At 48.3% G+C, this 22,505-nt stretch overlaps 1 protein-coding gene across 3 annotated transcripts in view; it reads right to left on the bottom strand.

Moving 5' to 3' along the window:
• The window catches only part of LOC137432365 (P2X purinoceptor 4), a 49,374-nt gene extending 26,869 nt beyond the window's left edge, over positions 1–22,505 (bottom strand). Inside the window, exons 1-4 of one of the 3 annotated variants that reach the window (XM_078783143.1) lie at positions 22,201–22,505; positions 21,729–21,808; positions 19,427–19,586; positions 18,692–18,763 (exon numbers count right to left, since the gene is read on the bottom strand). In XM_078783143.1, the coding sequence (XP_078639269.1) occupies positions 18,692–18,763; positions 19,427–19,552 (198 nt within the window). In that variant the 5' untranslated portion in view covers positions 19,553–19,586; positions 21,729–21,808; positions 22,201–22,505. Of the gene's footprint in view, positions 1–18,691; positions 18,764–19,426; positions 19,587–21,728; positions 21,846–22,200 lie in introns of all 3 variants that reach the window. The other 2 variants (XM_078783142.1, XM_078783141.1) reach the window with 2 other exon arrangements.

The raw sequence follows: 22,505 nt of genomic DNA, 5'->3' as shown, positions 1-22,505 counted from the left end.
GTCCACACAGAACCGAGTGGTCCCGTCCTTCTTCTTCACCAGCACAATGGGTGACACCCAAGGACTCACCGAGGGCTCGATAAATCCGGCTCTTTCCATTTTGCTCACCTGTTCCTCTGCCTCCTCCTTCTTAGCGAAAGGGAGCCGCCTCGGCGGTTGGCGAACAGGCCGAGCCTCGCCAGTGCTAATTTTGTGCCTGACGAGACTCGTGCGTCCAACATCCTCGGGGGAGAGAGAAAAAACACCCAAGTTCTTACCAACCAAATTGTGCAACGTCTCTACCTGCTCCGATGTTAGGCCCTCTTCAGAGCGTGTCATCATGTCCCGCACTCCCTCTGACCAATCACATTTCCCCAAATTTTGCCCTCCTTCCGGCTGTACTGGCAAGCATGTGGATCCACCTCCTCCGGTGACCTCTACTACACTACTGCATTTGGCTACGATGGCTCCGCCCCTTATAGTGCGGGGGCTGTCGGACAAGTTGAGCAGCCTGACTGCCAGCATAGGCCCACGGGTGTCTATGAGGGTGCGACCCACCATTAATTCCTCCGTCCCCTGCGAGGACCACGACTCCACTAGCCCCAGCTGGCCAATGGGTTGAGCACCTGCTGCTAACTCTGCCATCACGACTCTCTCGGACCTGGGAGGCACGGTCACAGTGCGCGGCACATCCAGCCACGTCCCCTGCACCTCCTCGTCATCCCCCAGTCCCATTAACTGCAGCCTCTCGGTGCCCAACCACATATGACCACGCCCAAGGTCTAATTGGCAGTCATGTTCCACCAGGAAACTCAGTCCCAACAGACACTGATCGCACACCCCCGCCACCCACACAACCACGCTGACCTCCAGGCCACCCAACTCCATCCTCACCACTCCGCGTCCCAATATTGGTGCCGTTGCCCCCGTAGCCAGTTGAAGGCTGTGTCCTTCTACCCTATCAATTTTGTCCCAGCCTCCAACACTCTGGTCTAGCACACCCGGATTGATAATGGTGTCACTGGCTCCAGTGTCCACCACAGCCTCACAAAATTCTCCCTCAATTTTGCATCTAACCCTTAGATTACCCGTGCCAATTTGTCCGCAATTCACTACTTCCACCAAAGGAGGGCGCTTCTCCACACACTTGCCAGCCGAGCATGGCCCCGTATGCTCGGCTCGTTCTAGTTTCCCGCACACTCTACCTCTATTGGCCCAGGCGGAGGTGGTGGTCCTCTGTCTGGCATCTGTGGACCTACTGGGGGCCCCCTCCTTTCTGGACTGCGAAGCCTGTCAGGAGGTGGGGGCCCATATGGTTGCCGACAATTCCTCTGACTGTGCCCTCTTCTCCCACATCTAAAACAAGTCCCCAAGAACGGACCCCTCTGGTAGCCAGGTGGAGCCCCCCTTTCTCCCGGCCCAGCCCGATAAAAATCAGGCCGTCCTGATGGCCAACCTGGACCACCCTGTCGTGACTCGCTCCCTGCAATTTGTCCCCCCATCAAATTTGTCAGCTGGCGGCTGATTCCCCTTAACATTCGCCCGATGTCATCCTCTGGCTTTTCCCGATCCCGCACCTCGGTCTGCCGTACCGTCACAGGTGCCCTCTCCGATGCGCGGTTCGACCTTCTCAAAAAGGTCAGTCTCGCCGCGCATTCCGCTGCCCGGTGCACCGTGGGTGGGTCCTGTAACTCCACCAACGTCCGGACCTCAGGATCAGGGAGAGCCGCCATAAATTTTTCTATCGCCAGCTTGTCCCACGCCTGTGCTGGTAGGTCCCTGTATGCTATCCTCACAGACTGGTATATATCCTGGGCCAGCTCCTGCAACGTCTCATTAGGCTTTTGCCTGCGATGCAGCAGCTGTGCCCTGACCAGGTCGCACCTTGCGCCTGTCCCGTACCTGTTATTCAAGGCCTCACAAATGGCCTTGCTGGTCAATATTCCCTCTGGGACTACGTTCAACACGTCGGCGGCTGACCCACGCAGTGTCGCCACCAGATTCCCCATGCGCTCCCGCTCTCCCCAACCATTGAGCTGAGACACGCACTCAAATTGTGTCAGGAAAGCCTCGAGGCTCCCTGATCCGTCAAAATGTACGAGGGGGATTGTTTTTCCAGAGACTCTATTCCCCGATTCCTCTCTGTCCAAATCCAGTCCGGGGCCAAAACACCCCCCCAACTGGGTATTCCGTTTCGGAGCCTCTGGTGTCCAAATGTGGCTCGTGGTGAGGGTCTCCTGGGTCACCTTAATCTGGTCCTGAAAATGTTTAACCGACCTACTCACCTCTTCCTTCAGGCTCTCTTGAACCCGACCAACCTCCTTCTTGATGGTATTGTCCCAGATCTCCAGTCGCTCCTGCATAAAATCACTCACCCTTTCATTATCCATTAGTGGCCCCCACAGGCCTTTCTCAATTAACCCTTGCTCCTGCTCTTTTATGCGGGTTTCCAACCCCCTCACCTCCTCGGCCAATTTGCCCCCCTGCCGGTTGAGCAGTCCCCATTCCTCACTCTGCTGTAGCATTCTGGCATCCACCCGGCCCCGATAGCCTTCCAGGTCCCCATTTGCTTTATCAATTCGAGCATTTGTGGCACCAATCTGACCCTCCAACTTTTCCCCCATTTGGACAGCCTGCGTCACGCCCTCCTCTATTTTTGACATTAATTCTTCCCGTTTCAATTCAATTTCCACCCCTATGGCTTTTTCCATCTCCCCCATTTGAGTTTCTACTTTACCCTCAAATTTCCCCAGTCTGTCCGTAATTTGGTTTTGCACTCTCCCTTCTATGCCATCAATTCGTTCCCCCAGCTGCTGTGCCATTTCCCCAATTTTCCTTCCAATTGTTCATTCCTTTCCTTTATTTCATTCCTCCATTCCTTCCCCTGCGATTCCATTTTATTTTCCAACCCACTTTTCATTTCTCCCATATCCTTACTCATTCCCTTCATTCCTTCCCTCCATCCCTTCCCCTGCGACTTCATTTGTTCATTCAATTCCCAACTGGCTCGCTCACCGTTCTTTTCCATCCCTTCAATTTTTCGAAGCAATTGACCCAACATCTGGTCGGTTGTCGGGGCCGTTCCTACTGCTCCCGACTCCCCGGTGGGGGAGGGGGATAAGTTGGTGCTCGGGACGGGGGAGGTTCCAAGGCTCACCTCGACATCTAATTCCCCTATTTCCGGCTCACTCCCAACGCTGACGGAGGCCTCGCTGCGTACTTCCATCTCGTCGACCTCCGACATCCGCTTTTCGGAAGGTCGTTCCCCGCGCGCGTATTTATTTTAATAATTCCTGAAACAATTTAAATTTGACGAAGACGCGATATCGCGCTCCGTTTGCCCAATTGATTATCAAATTTCTCCGCCTCAACTATAAAAAAATTTGCGTTCGAACGTCGGGCGCAATGTACGCCCGACCGTGTCGATTTCTCCCCGCGGACAAAAAAAATTTGTCCGACCGTGTCGATGTCTCGCCGCGGACAAAAAAAAATTGTCCGACGGGTTCAAATCCCACTCCTGACACCACTTGTTACGCAACTGTGATTAACACCACAGTTACGGATGGCCGATTTGCGAGACTTTAACTCCCGAGGCGAACACTCAATGGCGGACTCAAGTTCAACACAAACGCGCGGAATGGCGGGACACAGCGAAGGCTCCGCAACCTTACCTATTAAAATCAAACACCCAGGAAAACTGCGTTCAGATATATATACAGAAAATAATATAAGGATTTATTATCGAATAGTAATACAGTGAAAAAGCCGCGCCGGTAAATCTAATAACTCTAAATCGGGACGTCCCCACACGACTGACAGCAAACACGATACGAGGGAGATTATGAATACAAAAATAACACGTCACGTCGTTCAAATGTACGCGGATGCGGCTTATCTGTCTTTTGGTTGTCTTGGTGGCGGCCGTCCACACCGCTCCTTTTGGCCCGATCGCACACCACCAGGTCCTTCGCTCCAAGCTCCACGAGGCCCCGCTCCAAGCACCACGCGTCCGACGCGTGGCCAGCAGCTTCACACGAGGACGATCTCCACAAGGCCCGTGCACCAATGGTTCAACGGAGGGCTCGACTTGCAACGAACTGCTGCGAACTGCCGCGTGCTCTGTGTGCTTGGTGTTCTAACGAACTCTCCACCAACTGCCTTCGGGGAGCTTTTCCCCCAACTGTCTTCGGGGAGCTTTTTCCACCAACTGTGTCTCCGCGTCGACTGTGTGCTCCAACGAACTCCCTGTGTACTCTCTGGACTGCCACGAACTCAACTACGAACTCTCCGGTGTCTGCCTGCGTCTGCCGACTGCCGTGTGTCACCGTGTGTCTGCCACGAAATGGCGTCCGACCGTCGCATATATTGGTGGCCGATGACGTCACATTGGCGCACTCCTCAGCCAATCATAGCCTCCCAACTCGCCCAGGTCACGCCCTCTGCGGCATGCGACTCCTGACATCTCCCGTCCGCGACCCCCCCGCGGTCGTTTTGTAACACGTGCCAGCGAGGTTGGTAGGCCTTTGAGGTGCGAATGGCGGCGGCCAACCGTGGCGGTGTTTTTGGCCTGGTTTCCTGTCTATTTATTACGAAGTCAATGTCAGGGAAAGGGAATTATTTAATGTTGCGCTAAGGACCTAACTAATGTTTATGTGGTTTGCAGTGCCATAATGGACAAAGGTTTGACTACCAGGTGAGACTCACAGGGGCGTTACCTTTAATCCCTCACTATTTAACACTCGGACCTCCAGGTAGATCCACAATCATACATCTTACCCCGACAAACGCCTAAACATCAAGAACTTATTACATGTAGAGTCCCTGTCACGACAGCCGAATACCTACCTATTCAGATCTACCTAGCTCTAGATATTGCTCTACCAAATTCATAACAATATATATATATATATTCTTCCTGCACTCTCAACACTCCAAATTTCCAAACTATCAATTTTCGAGCTGTATCTCAGAGCCAGCTGGGAATTTTGGAATTCCATTTTGCATCTACAATGTCAATAGAAAGCAGGCTGAGTTGACCTATTTTTGACTTTGACTTATTTTTAAGGTCATGACCTAATTATTCATTTTAACATTTCTCACCATAACTCAACTAACGTTTGTCCGATCGGGACGAAATTTCTCTCTATAGATAGCTTTGGGTAAGGTGCATTTGAATTACATTTACACCATACCCCTCAGGGTTAAACGGTCATGGTCTTGCACCCGGTGGAGTACTAAACCCCCATTTAGGATTTTGTCCCTTTTTTCTGCCAATTTACAAGCTGTATCTCAGAGCTGGCTGAAACTTTAGGAATTAAATGTTTCAGCAAGAATGGGAATAAAAAGTTTGTGGGATTGATACTTTTTTTGACCTTGACCTAATTTTCAGGTCATGACCAAATTAGACGTTTTAACATTTTTCCACCACAACTCGACGAAGGTCTGTCCAATCGGAGCCAAATTGCCATCTCGATAGCATAGAGCAAGCCGCATTTACGCTTTATTTGCATTATTCCCCTCCGAGTAGATAAAGGTAAAATGTTGGTCTGAAAAAAGAAAATTAAGTATTTTGTTATCACTCGGTTTTGCCAATTTGGAATGTCAAACGTTCAAAATTCAAAATTCAAAATTGTCAAATGTCAAAATTCGGAAGCTCAATTTCGCTTTCCAATATGTTTTTGCATCAAGCCACTGCACTTGCGCTCCTGATATTTAATGTGTCCTTTGTCCGTCCGTCAGTCCGTCCGTAAACACTTGAAACTTCTTCTCCGAAACCACTGAAGGGATTGCGACCAAATTTGGCACAAATTATATTTGTTGTGTTGTGACGAAAGTTTGTTCATGGCATTAGAAAAAAAAAAAATCGGGGTCTAAGGGGGGTTTACCAGGGTCAAAGTGGATCCATGTTTAAACCCCCCCTCCCCCCCCCCCCCCCCAAATAGGAATTTGCTTTTTCCTCTGAAACTACACACACTATTTCGATTAAACTTGACCACAACCTTCACCATCAATTCTGTACCAAAGTCTGTTCACGGCATTAAAAACATCTGCCCCTTTGGGGTATATGGGGGGGGGGGGGGGGAGGGGCTGCCCCCCCAAAATAGGTATTAGCTTTTTTTCTCAGAAACTACACACACACAATTTCGATGAAACTTGACCACAACCTTCACCACCCGTGATGTACCAAAGTTTGTTCACGGCATTAACATTATCTGCCCCTTTGGGGGTGTATGGGGGGTTGCCCCCCAAAATAGGTATTTGCTTTCTTCTCTGAAACTACACACACGATTTCGATGAAACCTGACCACAACCTTCACCACCCGTGATGTACCAAAGTATGCTCACGGCATTAAAAAAAAGCTGCCCCTTTAGAGGTCTATGGGAGAGGGTTTCCCCCAAAAATAGGTATTTGCTTTCTTCGCAGAAACTACACACGCAATTTCGATGAAACTTCACCACAACCTTAATCACCCATGATGTACCAACGTTTGTTCAAGGCATTGGAAAAATTGGGGTCTTAAGATGTATATGGGTTGGAGGAGTGGGGGTTGACCCCCAAAATAGGTATTTTTTTATTTGTTTGTTTAAAGTTTTATGATTATGTTAGTATTGTTACAGACGCGGCTTAGATGTTATTTACCGAGCGGTTTGGTATGACCACGTCTGCACAAGTTACCCGATTATACCCGAACGTTGACTAATCGCGCTACGCTAGATCAATGAAGGAAAAGACACACGGCTGGGATTAAAATGACACGACACCAGGGATACGGTTCTCAAGACCTCCGGAGGAGATTATATTAAGGCGGAAGGTTAGATTACAACTACAAGAGGGACATCATAGAAAGACAGGCACTTAGACACACTTATATTAACCCCAACAGACGACAGATAAACGGGACAAAAGGCTGACTCACACGGGGATTGATGGCAAGGAAAGCGGGTATTCGATGGCCAGCACAAGGTGCACCTTGTGCTCAGGGACAGGATAGCGCGGCCCAAAAGATGCAGGAGGTCTCTCAGCGCTCGGAGGTGGCTCTCTTGTCTTCTCAAGGCTCAAGCTCGGGGCGCATCTGACCTCACATCCGGTAAGTCGCTGCGTATATCCGGCGGGGAGTGACACGCCCTCGGCTCGTTAGCTCCGCCCCAGATGGAATCGGCTCGTTGCTTCTCATTGGATGCATGCGGGGGGGTTACCGGCTCCGCCCTTGACGAGGGGCTGACAGGGAGCCCCTTCGTGGTAACCCCGTGGAGCGCATGGTCATGGCGGCTAACCGAGCTGGTGGGAGGACGCACACTCCCCCCGCGCGCCGTGGTTGTAGTTGTTGTTGTAGCTGTAGTTGTTGTTGTTGTTGTTGTTTGGGGAAGAAGATGGAAGGAGGTATGGGAAGGTCCTAAACTCACTACTGGTGCCATATAATCACATTCTGGTGCAACGAAGAGTCAGAATTAATGGAAAGGAGTCCTTAACTGACATAGACTAAGAATAACTAGCAAGATGTCCGAAAGTTGTCTACGTGAGATGCGGTGGACCTGGGCACGACATTTAATGGGGGAAAAAGGGGAAGGTCGGTTCTACAGAGTGTTGTTTACAGACAATGGGACTAGGGAATGGGGGATTGGGGATAGTTGGGGAGTATTGGGGAAATAGGGGAATATTTACAAGCGGATATGGAGGCCAAATTCCATATTCGCAACACTGCACCCTTCTCTACCCTCGGGGCGTCCCGACCCGATAAATTTTTACCTACTTTAGTGTGGCACGCAATGTAGTTCCCTCTACTATTAACTCTACCCTGAGTGCGACAGTTTTACAGATATTCACAAATGAGTAAATATGTCCCCCTGCGACGTTGCACCCTTCTCCTCACAGAAACACACCCACAGGATAACCGAATCCGGAAAGAATCCTCAAACTAAACATACAGCCGGTAGGGAGCATTATTTACACAAGACTACGCTGATATTTACACTACGATCCAGGACCTGTTTTTGGAGGAACACATGCAGATGTTATGCATAGAGAGAGCACGCATGCCAGCATCGATACACCAACCCACGAGTGCTCTGTGGCCTACGGCCTTTAATAATGTGCAGAGCACCCCTTCCAAGCATCAAGCACCACCCCATCACACACTGAGCACCATCCGGTGCACCAATAAAGTGTTTATGAATCATTGTGTGGTGTCGCAGCCGGCCGATGTTCTGCCGCTGGTCTTGCCTTCGTGTGGTGCACTTGGCCTTCTTACTTCTTTCAAAATTAAAGAAAGGCGCCAACCGCGTCCATTTCTCTATTTTGGCCGTCAGGGGGCCAACTGTTAGTGGTTCACCTTGTATGGCATCGGTGCCACGTTGACCCATAGGTCCATCCACGGGTGGTGCTTGGCCGCATAAGAACTGCGGTCCATTGTGGGTGGCCACAAACATTGCGGTCCATATGGTGTATCGATCCCGGCAGCAAACAGCGAAAGTGCAGGCCCACAACTGCGAAGCCAGCACCTCTCTCTCCTCTCTCTCTCTACCCCAAAGCCAGATCCTCGGAGGTGGGAGACAAAAGAAGCAGACAAGTGAGTAAGGTGGTAAGGGCGCAAAAGTGCACGCAATGTAAGGTAATGCACACTGGGGGCACATGGGAACCAGGTGAGACAGGTACGTTCCTACCGTACGCCCCCCCCCCCCCCCACCGGGTAACCTACATGGCCCCTCCCTTACCCCTTACTGTATCCACAAAACACAACACTACCCATAAACATCTACTTTACAAATCAACAAACATCCCTACTGTCTTCCCCGTTCCTCCCATAAACCAAATTCGTCTTCTCTCCCTCCTAACCAATCAAATTTGCCATTTTCAACTCTCATCAAAATTTGCCATCTCCAACTGAACATCAAAATTTGCCATCACCAATTCATCATCAGTCCCTCCTAAGGAGGGAGAGATGGAATCACCCCAATGTCTCATCCACGTCGTGATGCGTCTCACAAATCCAAACAGCAATTCTCACTTCCTGCACACAGAACAAAGAAAACACAGGTGTGGAGTCATCATCATCACCACAGGTAAGTGGCTGCGTATGGTGCGACAGGTTCATCAATCCTAACTATTTCCTAAATGACTTTAACAACTTTACACTACCCGGGGTCTTTCTCCGGCCAAACCATTGGCCCTCTTACACTATGGGTTCTAAAAACCAATTCCCATTGGCCAGACTGTGGTGCTTTTCAATTTGGGGTCACTCCCCCGATTCATCTCCCGGTGCCCTCGCACAATTTCTGGGCTGTGGCGTGTACCTCTCCCAGTGGGTCTACCCACCTGCACACCTCCACCACTGCAGTTGCCTCCGAGCTTACCTGCTCCTTACCCTAACCTAACTACCTGGGGAAGGCCCTCTGGCGCTCTCCCCACTCGGTGCCCTCTCTGGCACTGGGCTGCCCGATCCACACCCGGGATCCTCAGGCACCCACTCACAACTACCGGCTCCCAGAGCCCACCTGCGGCCTCACCTGGCCGACATCCTCACAGTGGTGGAGTGCCCAACCAACTACACACACTAACAGGCTACACGCCCAGCCATTTCCACAACACTAATGCACCCATTCACAATACCATTCTGTCACCCGCACCACAGATGCCAATATCCAACCACAATTTACCTGTACCCTCTACCTAACACTTACACTACCCGCCCCGGGTACTCGTGAAAAGGGTCCACTCTTCCCCCATCCACACCTTCGCACCATGCACACCACTCCGTACCACTTACTCCAACTCTCTCCACACACCTGTACTTGCACACCTGTGCTCTCACACCTGGTGCCACCTGCACCCTTCTCTCCCCAAGCGCATTCGCGCTGATCCACAACACTCACTACTCATACACGGCTCCACACACCTGTCCAGTTGCACACCTGTGCAATCACACCTGTTCAATTCTCACACACACGGCATCATCTCATCTAACTACTCCCCTCTGAAACTTGCGCTTCCCAGTCGTCCCTTTAAACTATTGCGCTCCCACGTCATTATCATCCATACTAATCTACCTGCGTCCCCACTACAGGTATCAGTCACTAACTAACCTTAACGTTACCTACTGTCATCTTCGCTAAATCCCTACACACCATATCCTAACCCACCCGGGCTAGTTTTCACTGCCATACACCCCATAATCTAGTGCGCATTTGCCCCACTATGGGAAGGGTGGCAGGGATGCCCCCCTTACCCATCGGGCCCATCGCTCACTACCAATTTTGCACATCAAATTTCAACAAATCAAAAATTTGGCCAATCACGGCCCATCATCTGCCAATCACTACTGCCAATCCTTTGCCAATCATCAAATTTTGTTTTTTTCCTAATTTTGGGGCCAAAACACTAACCTCATCACCCGTCTACTCACTAATGCCTCTCGGTGCGCCAATTCCTGTCCAAAGCCCGGCTTCGTAAAGCCAAGCCATGAATGCGGGTTGTTCTGTGCCAGCGGCTGGATACGTCCGGCACTCGGTGCAGGGACGGGGGCTTACCCGGGCCGAGATCCCACGCACCATCTCGGCGTGGAGCCATCCAATGTCCCGATCTCGACCTGCCGGACTGCCTCAACAAAAAGTGGTCGCCATGACGACCCTTTCTATCGGGCTGCCCGCTCCGCCTAGTGGAGCACGGACGCGGCCGTTCAAAGCGAGGCTCAGCGTGGATCGCGCACGGCGGTCCTTTCGAACCCGCCGTGGCTCGGATCCCCGCTGGTTCTCGCGGCACGCGAAGCCCGGCACGCACCGAGGGCCCGATTCGGCTATAAGTCGTTCTAAACTCTACCCCGTCTAACGTCGATGCTTCACCTGGACGCTTACACCCCGCAGCCCGTTCCTTGCTCACACATACAGCTGTTCCCATGCTCCTCGTACCTTTCCTTACACACCCAGGTACACCCATTCCACTCACAGCCTTGGTCACACACCTGACCACCGAACACTTTGGCACACATTCGTTGGTCGCACACCTCACCAACACACCTCTTCGCACCCCCTCCTCAGTCACCTCCTCTGTGACAATCACAGGTGTGCCCTCATTCGCACACCCAACCACGTGCCTCACCACCAACTCCAGCGTGCATTCCCACTCACGCTCTACCATTCCAGGTGTGCATCCTTCCATCCCAGGTGTACATCCTCGCTCACCTGTCACAACCAACTCACTCTCCTTGTCACTCTCACTACTCTCACCACCACTCTTGACAACGCACTCACCCTTACTCCCGACAGCGCACTCTTTCCTCAGGCACCTGTCCGTTACACACCTTTCTCGCGCACACTCTCCCGTTACACCCTCTGTAACACTCACCACAGGTGTGCATTCTTCGTTGCCTTTGACAGCGCACTCTTTCCTCATGCACCTGTCCGTCACACACCTTTCTCGCGCACACTCTTGCGCACACTCTCCCGTCACACCCTCTGTAACACTCACCACACCGCGCTTCCACGTGCTCCCTCGCACACGCGCTACGACCGACTCACTCTCGCCAGCACACTCACTCCTTGGCACGCACTTTTTCCTCACACACCCCAGAGTCAGACTTTCTCGCACACCTCTTTTTTCGCACACCAGACCTTTCGCACACTTCACCCACGGCCTCTCACGAACACCCGGGTCCATCTCGACCCCCAAGCTTCTTAAATCCCCTGGCGCATCATACGCACGACCATATTGGTCACCACTTACACCGGGTCCTCTTCCTCTTCGCTTCTCCTCCATCACCTGCGAATCCCTCATCCGGTTAATGAGCACATCATCACGATTCAAATACAGACTTTGGACCAATTCTTTTACCTCTTCTTTTATCTCTTTCTTATCCTCTCTCCGTCGCTTCTTAATTTCGCTCACCCCTTCTTCCACTTCTTCTAATTTCTGCTTCACCCCTTTTATTCCCCGGTACGTCTCCTCAAGCTCATCCTCCAAGGCTACCTTGACCGTTTCCATGTGCGTCCTCACCTGCCGGTCCTTCGTCTCCATTACCTCTATCACCTCGTCCATTTTCCTCGTCAGGTCCTCATGTACCGTCTGACACTCTTTTTTAATTACCCCTACGTCCTTTTTCATCTCCTTCTGTGTCGATTTTAAACCCTCTATTACCGCTGTGTTCTTCTTTACCTGGTCCGTTAGTTCTTTTTGTCCCTCTGTTAGCTGCTCTACTCCCAGCGTCAACTCCTCTATACCACCTTGCAATTTTACAGTCCCCTTTCTCACCTCTTTCTCCATGCGCTCCTTACAGTGCCTCACCTCCTCGCGCACTCCTCCGACCTCCTCACTCACTCCTCTCCTGATCTCCTCTCCCATCACTTGCATCTCCTGCCCAGATGCCACCCTCATCTGCTCCATTTCCTCCCTGTGAGCATCCAGTTTGGCTTCTACCCCCATTCTGACCCCCTCTATCTGCTGCCCCATTTGGTTAACTTCCCTTTCCGCTTGGTCCCTCATGTCCCTCAATTTGCCTTCCATGGTGTTTTCTAACCCCTCTAACCCTTTTTGCATCCCTTCCATTTGATTCTCTTGAGCGGCCATTCTGTTTTCTACCCCCATTAACCCCTCCTGTATTTCCCCTAATCTATTGTCTAATTTCCCAAATTTCTCGTCTAATCCCTTAAAATTATTGTCTAATCCCTCACCAGTACCCCTCGCTTCGTCCCTCATTACCCCCATTTCGTTTCCCATTACCCCCATTTGGTTTCCCATTACCCCCATTTGGTTTCCCAACCGCTCACTATCAGCCCTCATTCCCATCATTATTCTGCTTTCCATTTCTTCATTATTCTTGTCCATAAGGGCCTTCATTTGCATAAAAAACAAGTTCAAATCCACCGGGGGCGCTGCCACGGTCGCGGGCGCGGTGACCAGCGAGGCGCCATTTTGTGCGTTTGCTACCCTCGCTGCTTCGCTCTCCTCGCGTCCCTCAATTTGTTCCTGGACCGACCCTGCCTCACTCTCCACTACCGGACCCCAGCTGTCTTGGTCTGCCATAGCGCGACTTTCAAAATTCGGGTTTTTATTTCCGTATAACAAAATCAAATTTCGCCGTTATAATTTCGCGCGGGAAACGCGCTCCGAATTGATTCTACTACAAATTTGGGCCTAATAAATTTAGTCCCGGGTTCGAATTCCACTCCTCGACACCAATTGTTACAGACGCGGCTTAGATGTTATTTACCGAGCGGTTTGGTATGACCACGTCTGCACAAGTTACCCGATTATACCCGAACGTTGACTAATCGCGCTACGCTAGATCAATGAAGGAAAAGACACACGGCTGGGATTAAAATGACACGACACCAGGGATACGGTTCTCAAGACCTCCGGAGGAGATTATATTAAGGCGGAAGGTTAGATTACAACTACAAGAGGGACATCATAGAAAGACAGGCACTTAGACACACTTATATTAACCCCAACAGACGACAGATAAACGGGACAAAAGGCTGACTCACACGGGGATTGATGGCAAGGAAAGCGGGTATTCGATGGCCAGCACAAGGTGCACCTTGTGCTCAGGGACAGGATAGCGCGGCCCAAAAGATGCAGGAGGTCTCTCAGCGCTCGGAGGTGGCTCTCTTGTCTTCTCAAGGCTCAAGCTCGGGGCGCATCTGACCTCACATCCGGTAAGTCGCTGCGTATATCCGGCGGGGAGTGACACGCCCTCGGCTCGTTAGCTCCGCCCCAGATGGAATCGGCTCGTTGCTTCTCATTGGGTGCATGCGGGGGGGTTACCGGCTCCGCCCTTGACGAGGGGCTGACAGGGAGCCCCTTCGTGGTAACCCCGTGGAGCGCATGGTCATGGCGGCTAACCGAGCTGGTGGGAGGACGCACACTCCCCCCGCGCGCCGTGGTTGTAGTTGTTGTTGTAGCTGTAGTTGTTGTTGTTGTTTGGGGAAGAAGATGGAAGGAGGTATGGGAAGGTCCTAAACTCACTACTGGTGCCATATAATCACATTCTGGTGCAACGAAGAGTCAGAATTAATGGAAAGGAGTCCTTAACTGACATAGACTAAGAATAACTAGCAAGATGTCCGAAAGTTGTCTACGTGAGATGCGGTGGACCTGGGCACGACATTTAATGGGGGAAAAAGGGGAAGGTCGGTTCTACAGAGTGTTGTTTACAGACAATGGGACTAGGGAATGGGGGATTGGGGATAGTTGGGGAGTATTGGGGAAATAGGGGAATATTTACAAGCGGATATGGAGGCCAAATTCCATATTCGCAACAGTATGATTGTACATGCTGCCCTGTCTTCTAGCAACCATTGAAATTGGTTTAAAATAACCTTAATCGGTGCAGTATACTGTTTATTCTACCAGGTGAGTGCCAGGGGTATTGCCCCTATGTTTCGGATTGTAGCCGAATTAACAAAAAACACATTTTTTATCACAACTTGAATAATTTCCCTCCAATTTTCATGACGGAGGTTTTATGGATAGACTGGAGATGGGGAAAAAACCACCTTTAGAGGCCATTTTTCCCCGCAAAGCGGGGGTTGGCCTTTTTCGGGGACCGTGGTTGTTGTTGTTTTTTGGTCCCCTTTTTGAAGCAATGTTTTACGGCCGGATGCCCTTCCTGCCGCCAACCCTTTTTGTCGCCTTTTACGACAAGCAGGGAATTACCAGTGAACTGGTACTCAATTAGCCGACCTCGGAAGGATGACAGGTTGAGTCAACCCCCCTGGCGTTAATTCAGCGATCGACCGGGATTCGAACCAAGGATCCTAGGAATCCTAAGCTGGCACCCTAGCCGCTACACCAACACCAGGCTATGGGGAAACATGTCCTGAATTATATTCCTAAGTGTTGAAGGTCAATGTCATTGTCATGTGGTGGTCCAAACAAAATATCCATCATTGGATTACAGAGCAAGGGCAAGTTGTAGGCGATCGCCAAGAGTAAGCCTCCCCCATCAGGGAAGGCTTACAGTTGGTGATAACAATGTGATCGCAGATATCTGGTTATTATTGCCCTCAGAGGGTGCAACATGTTTCAAATAAATTCCATATAACACAACTTCCGTTTGAGATATTTTCGGTGTTGGATCTCACATGAACCAGAAGCTACTGAAAGCTCAAATGTATGTTGAAAATAATGAAAGGTTATAATAGTTATTAGAAGCATTGTCAATAATGTGGTATAATATGACCAAAAACGATTATTAAAAAAACTAACTAGAACGACACTCTTTGACGTTGACCTTTGACTGAAACACTCTTCCACGCACATTATTACATCATCTAATATATAAAGAAGAAAGTTTGTTTGTGTGTTTGTTTATGCATTCGGACGCTGCAGGAACAAGTGCAACCAAAGTTTGCATGGCCTCCTCTTTCATCCAGAGGAAGGCCAAGGGCTATGCTTGGATAAAAAAAACTAGTGAGGTACCCATGCTACGCACGGATGGGAGGCCAGAAGCAAACAGACAATGCAGAAATGGCGAATGCTAAAGCATTAAGCCAATAAATTCCACATTCCTGTAGCACCTTCAGTTGCACGTCAGACATGGACAGCAAGTTCGTGAAGGACTTCCATGAAAAATGTACCCGTTCGCAAAAAAACGGGTACATTCACGAATAGAAACATCGAACGTGGGTCCGTGGTGAATTTGCATATGGCGATCCGCGAATTTCACGTTTACACTTGTTTCACGTTGATCTTATTGCGTTTCACGTTTACGTCATTTCGTCATTCACTTGAACTCGATATCTCTTTTTTCATTCCAAACAGCATAACTCCAATCACAAATTAAATAGCATTAATATAAAAAAATTAACTTTTAGCAACATTCGTGACATAAACAAATATTTAAATCCTGATGTGAAGTTCCGTACGGTTGGGTGAATACAATTACGAATTCAAAATCGTAATTGTATTCACTCAATTCCAGTCATCAATTGATACTTCAACAAAACGATTAACACGATTAACGTTTAACGATTTAACATTACGATTGAATGACGGTTGTATTGGGATATTATCAAATCCGCGCAATGCCGTCAACTGTCTACTTCCGCATTCGTGGCAGGTTCATAATTCTCATCAAAATCTAAACAGTATTTGTCGAATTTCAATAAAAGCCACATCACTGTTCATATCGGTAAATATTATTCCATCGTGTTTGGGAAAACTGGAAAATTGGAAAAACAATATAGCCTATTTTACTCCAGGGGTCCCAGGAATACCCACCCAAAATATCATTGCGATCGGTTCAGCCGTTTTTGCGGTACCTTCAAACGGACGGACGGATGGACAGACGGACATTTGGTGAATTATAGTAAGATAAACAAAAAAGAAAAAAAAGAATCAGATAATTGGCCTTTAGGCCTCAATCGGGTTTTGTGGTGATACACTCCCTGTGTATTTTTTTTCCTGGGAGCAATCGGGTAATATGTTTGGTTGAGGTTGTGTATCGTGATTTGTTGTCAACAACACAAATTTAATTACAATAGTGTTTACATTTGCGCCTGTTATTAAAAAGATTGGTTTACACCGGTTTATTATAACATCTCCGTGTTCAGGCCTCGAGTGAGTATGTTGGTTCTACACTACCGCGATCGAGTAATATGTATTGTGAAGATCTTATGTTGAGGTCGCATGTATGCAAGCTAATAAGGAAAACTGTATTCCGTTGGTACGTTTCTCCCCCACCCTCTAACCCTCTCTGTCTCTGTATGATCCGTCTGTTAATTTTTCTTTGTTATTAACTTTAATCCACTGCGTCACGAAGGTTGGCATGGTAAGATGCCAGTCGGAGCACTTCTGGCGAGTTCACCCAATAGAGATAGCTCTGGCAAGGGCCATTTAGGGCGCATTGCACCTCCAGATTTATAACGCCACCACCGTGTTCATGCTCCCCCACCTGTAATCCTCTTTGTCTGTTGTACAGAAATTACATGGGCTAAACTACTGATGGTAATTATTGGGTTTTTTTTAAATTTTATTTTGCATCCCCACGTCATTTAAACTAACTTTGCGTGCAAGTGATGTACCTCTGGAATACAAAGATATTTTTGATTCTGACTCAATATTTCAATACATATTGCATCAAATTCCCCCAGGCAGCGCCAGCTAGTTATACACACTTGTACCAAGTTTGATTTAAATCCCTTCAGCTGTTCTCAAGTATCACATTTTTACCTGACGTAACCTCTGCCCTCTTGTTGCCAAAATCTAATCAGTTCATCTTTGCATCATAATATCTACATATATATAAAACACAGTTTGTGTGTGTGTGTGTGTAATGTTATCGATAGACTCCTAAACGGAGAGGCTTACGTGCTTGATATTTGGCATAGACATGGCCATTGAGCCTGGGACGAACTTGGCCGAACTCAAAATATTTGACGATCCATATTTTTTATTCATATTTACCTCAGCGCATTTCAGCGCACGGAATCAACGGAATCAGAGCAGGTGGGCACTGATTCGCTCAGAGCGATCACGTGATGACGCTATGACGCTATGACGCTATGAAACGCTATGAACGCTATGACGCTATGAAAAAAAAAATCGCTATGACACTATGAAACGCTATGACGCTATGAACGCTATGACGCTATGAAAAAAAAAATCGCTATGACGCTATGAACGCTATGAAAAAAAAAAATCGCTCGCTTTACCAAGGGGCTCGCTCTCCCCCCGTTCCCCTCCCCTCCCCTTCCCCCTCCCCCTCCCCTCCCCCGCCCGGCAATGCCGGGTACTTCTGCTAGTATGCTTATACAGGGAGTTCTCAATACAAGTAGTCCCGTTATCCGTTTTTTCTCTACAATATTGTTGAATTAACACTTTTCTGATACAAGTAGGAAAGTTTTGGTATAAAAAAAAACAATCATCAAGTGAGGCTAGTGCGTCTGTGAGCAAGAAGAGATGCAAATTAGATGTGTTGAGGGGGTTTGATGTTGGTGATCGTGCATATAGCCATCGTCACTGGGATACCCGTGAGGACAATCAGGACAAACAAGGACAAGGTGAGAGCCGTTTGGTAGTGCAATACGACATTGGGTGCTTCGAGGAATGTTGGCACTCGTAGTTTGGTGGTGGAGAATATGGACCGTTTATTATCGGTCTGGATCGAATTCCCAAACCAACCTGATGTGCAAATAAGTTTGATTGCGATCCAGGCTAAACCCCGCAGTTGATTTAACGACCTGAAGGCGAACAAGGCGAGTCGAGTCAAAGTGAAACCTTTAAGGTGAGCAGAGGCTGGTTTGAACAGGTCACCATGCGACTTCGTCAGCAGAGGTATGAAAAGCTCTTGCCAATTGCTTCATTAATTGATAACTCATCACAGAAATAAGAGTTGATGAACATCTATTACCATGTATGCATGATGTAATTACCTCCATTCACCTTTGGTGGATATAGATATTTTCACCCCTGTGTTTGTGTTTTCACCCCTGTCTGTGAATAGGTTATTTCAAAAAGTTACTGATGGAATCAGACGAAACTTGGTAGACAGGTTGATTGGGTGTCAATAACGAGCCGATTAGATTTTGATTAAGGTCCTGATGTAGATCCGGCTTGTCAGTGGGATACATAACGTAATCTGTTCAGCCTGGTGGAATTCCAGTTGTTTTATGTCATTATCCATAACGGCAGATCATGAATTAAACAGAAACACAGGACAAATGATTAGCTGGGGGTGTGGTGGGTGTAAGGCAAGGCATTAGGCCATATGGCAAATACCGATGGACAGGTGCTACGGCTTTGATTTGCGGTCGGGATGAAATTCGTAACAATAAAGAATGCATTCTCTTCCTGGGGAGGGGATGGAATAGAGAAGGAAGAAACAGGTTAAAAGAAGATATTTTGTCCAAACTTTTAAAACATTTAACTTTTCTTATGTATGAGTAATAAAAGGTTACCAGAGATCAATCTGACACAGTTAGCGGGGATACAACGTCATCTGTGACCAAACCTTATTATTCTCTTCAGAAAGAAGAGGTACAGAAAGAAGAGAGATTAATAAGGTGGGAATACAATGGCAATTCCAATGGAAATTTTGAACTAGTCTGGATGTCGATTCTGGATTTTACTCCCGACCAGACAATAAGCTGTAATCCTGGAATTTTGCAAGCTCCATTCTTTAAGGGGATGTTAGGACGGTTATCCCATCTGATAACATTCACTTGTGGATGTTAATGATCTTGTGGCGCCTTTTGAAAAGAGTGGGCCACTGTGTGCTGATATTTGAGCCATATTCTCAAGTCCTGCCATAATCTACAGGGCCAGTGCATCAACAGCATGGCTGCACCTGCATGAACAATGGGAACAATAGCTGGGGGGTGGCAGGAGGTCGGCAGGGAGAGAAAGAGCAAGATATGCAAGGGGAGGGGTGGGGGATAACGGGCAAGATTTGCAATATGCCCTTCTTTGTGCTTAAATATTTTGTCACTCCTGATCTTTAGCATTACAACTCACCTCTGGAGGGATTACGTAGTCGGCCGCATCCCAGACCGAGACACCTCCACTCGATGATGAATCGTTGTCACGGTAAAATGCCACACCTTTCAGCTTGCTCGTTACTGTGGAAACTGGCACTTCCATGTCTTGGTAGCCATGCCGATAAATGATTACCCAACTGTTTACAATAAGGCAATAAATTGTTATAAAAGGACAAACATTATAGACTTATCTCATTATGAACTTTGCACTCATCACAGACAGGTGACAAATTGGTTCCGTTTTGGTGATGATCCGAATCCGGATCTGGATACGAGCTTTTAATAATAAAAAGTGATTCTTCACCATTGAGAGATGGGGTCAAAAACTTTATATATAGCACGATATCTCAAAAAGTTGTGGATGGGTTATGCTAAAACTAGGTGGATGAGTTGGTCAGATGACATGAACAAGCCGATCAGATTTTGGATCAGGTTCGAATCCAGATCCGACACATCAGTGGGATACAAAACGTGAACTGTTCAGCCTGGCGGAGGTATGTGCTCAACTGAGTGATGTCCGAGTTTTTATTGTGATATAACAAGTGGAACATGTCTTTCAATCCTGACAAATCTCACACTCTTACGATGTCTCTCCGAAAAGACCGACTGGACAACCCTCCCATCCACTTTCTGAATAATCCTCTCCAAGAAGTTCTGTCACTCAAGCTTTTGGGTCTCACTATCTGCCATGATCTTTCCTGGGAAAAGCACATTTCAAATCTGGCCTCCAAAGCCAGTCGCCGACTGGGCATCCTCCGTCGTGCGAAGTCCTTCCTTGGCACACCTGAGCTCCTCACCACATACAAGGCTTTCATCCGCAGCTCAATGGATTACTGTTCCCCCCCTCCGGGCCGGTGCTCCTGCCTCACACCTAGCTCGTCTTTACGCTGTTGAAACCAAAGCGTTCAGAATCATTGGAATCTCCCGCGATGAAGCTAACTCTGGGGGCCTTTCACTTACTCACCGCAGGCAGGTTGGTGGTCTTTCCGTCTTCTACCGACTCCTCTCCGGCCTTGCCCCCCCAGCTCTCTCTGGGCTCTGTCCCCCAAATATTCCTACAGGTCGCAAAAGATCTGCCTGCAACCCTCTTATGGTTAAACTGCCAAAATCAAGACTCTCTGCTCACCTTCACTCCTTCATTCCTCTTTTCTCCCACCTCTGGAACAAACTCCCTCACTCTCTTCAATCCCACTCCTCCCTCCAGGTCTTTAAAACAGCTGTTCACCACCATCTCTTATCGTCCCCCATCCAAAACCTTGATCTTTTCTACCACCTCTAATTTCACCCCAAATCCACTTTTTTGAAATACCAACTTCTTTCCTGGAAGTCCTTGGTGTCCTTGTTTTATATTTCTCCCACCCCCTCCCTTCCCACGCTTCCTCCCCCCAAGCCCTCTCTCTCCCACACATCTCCCGACGTCGCTGCTCTCAAATGTTGTGTTTGTGTGCTTCCCCTTCTCTCATCTTGTCTTCCCCTCCCTCTTTTTATATATTTTGTTTGTCTGTTTGATTTGTTTGTGTGATAAATGTTAGCTCCTTCACGAGCCTCGATTCTGTATACAAAAAAAAAAAAAAAAAAAAAAAATGAAATGCAAGTAAAACGAGCTAGTATGTATAATGCATTTCATCAACTAGAACGGCACTCAGTAGAGAGCAAACCTCCACCTGGTTGGCCATGTCAGTCAATGGTGAAGAATTACTTCAAAAATTATATGAGCTGGATGCGGATCTTCACCAAAATTGAATCGATTCTTCCTTGTCACACACAAACTGTCCAACAAGTTTCGTCCAAATCCATCCACAACGTTGAGATATCCTGCTATGTATCGTTTTTGGCCCCATCTCCCAATGGTGAAGAATCACTTTAAAAATTAAATAATTATCATCTCCAAATCCATATTCAGATATTCACCAAAATCCAATCAATTCTCCCTTGTCAGACACCCAACCGGTCCACCAAGTTTCGTCCAAATCCATCCATAACGTTGAGATATCCTGCTATGTATCGTTTTTGGCCCCATCTCCCAATGGTGAAGAATCACTTAAAAGATTCTAGCAACCGGATCCGAATCCGGATCTTCACCAAAATCTAATCATTTCGTCCTTGTGACATACTACGCTACATCTCTGCAAACTTTCGTCCGAATCCGTCCACAACTTTTTGAGATATTTTATTCACAAACAAACGGACAGACAGGGGTGAAAACATCACCTCCATCCACCTTTAGTGGCTGAGGTAATAAGCCTTTTGTTTGTAACCGTGTTTGTTACGTCACACACCCGATGACGTAGGCGACCACAGCAATCTGGAGCAGGTATTGCAGGCAGGCGGAGCTTGTGCTGCGAATTTGCACGAACCGCTGCGTGTCATAAGAGCACAACCAATCACAGGGCATCCTGCGTGAGCACGTGAGGTGAGCGAGACAAATCAGTGTGGGCGATCGCGGCGCTGAGCAGCGAGCAGGAAGCAGGAAGTGGCGTGGCGGACTTTGTCACATGAAAATGAAATGATGAAAAAAAATAAAATACCCAAGCAGCTTGCTAGCGCTCGCCAAGCCGGCCATTCCCAATTAACGGTTTTGAGTGGAGTGCTTAAGCCACTTGGCGAGCGCTCGACAATAAACCTGGTTACCGAACACACCTGGAAATCCCAAGCGATTACAGTGAACGAGGCTTCGTGGTGAAATAAATAAACGATACACCTTGAATCGCAGGCTACCTTGTTCTTGTAGTTGTACACCGATCTGCTTACCTTCTCAATTTCGTTTTCTTTCGAGTGAATAAACGAGAGGAGCTCGGTGGTTGCACTTGGAGTTCGCACGTGACCGGGATGGGCGGAGACAAGCGAAAATGGGTGAGATTGATACAAAACAAGACCAGAAGAACAGCGGCGTCGCCGGGATTGTAAAATATGATAAACCACAAACACACATGATTAGCTTTTCAAACAGTCGATAATGCTGTTTATAATATTAAACAAAGAAATTTGGAGAAATCCCGAAACCCATGAGGTAAGTTTTACTTACAGAACTGACGATAGATCTACTGTAATCTATA

The sequence above is a fragment of the Myxine glutinosa genome, chromosome 8, assembly GCF_964187855.1.
Source record: "Myxine glutinosa chromosome 8, kmMyxGlut1.1, whole genome shotgun sequence".
In the NCBI taxonomy this organism is placed as follows: Eukaryota; Metazoa; Chordata; class Myxini; order Myxiniformes; family Myxinidae; genus Myxine; species Myxine glutinosa.
This window is presented reverse-complemented; position numbering and strand designations above follow the sequence as displayed.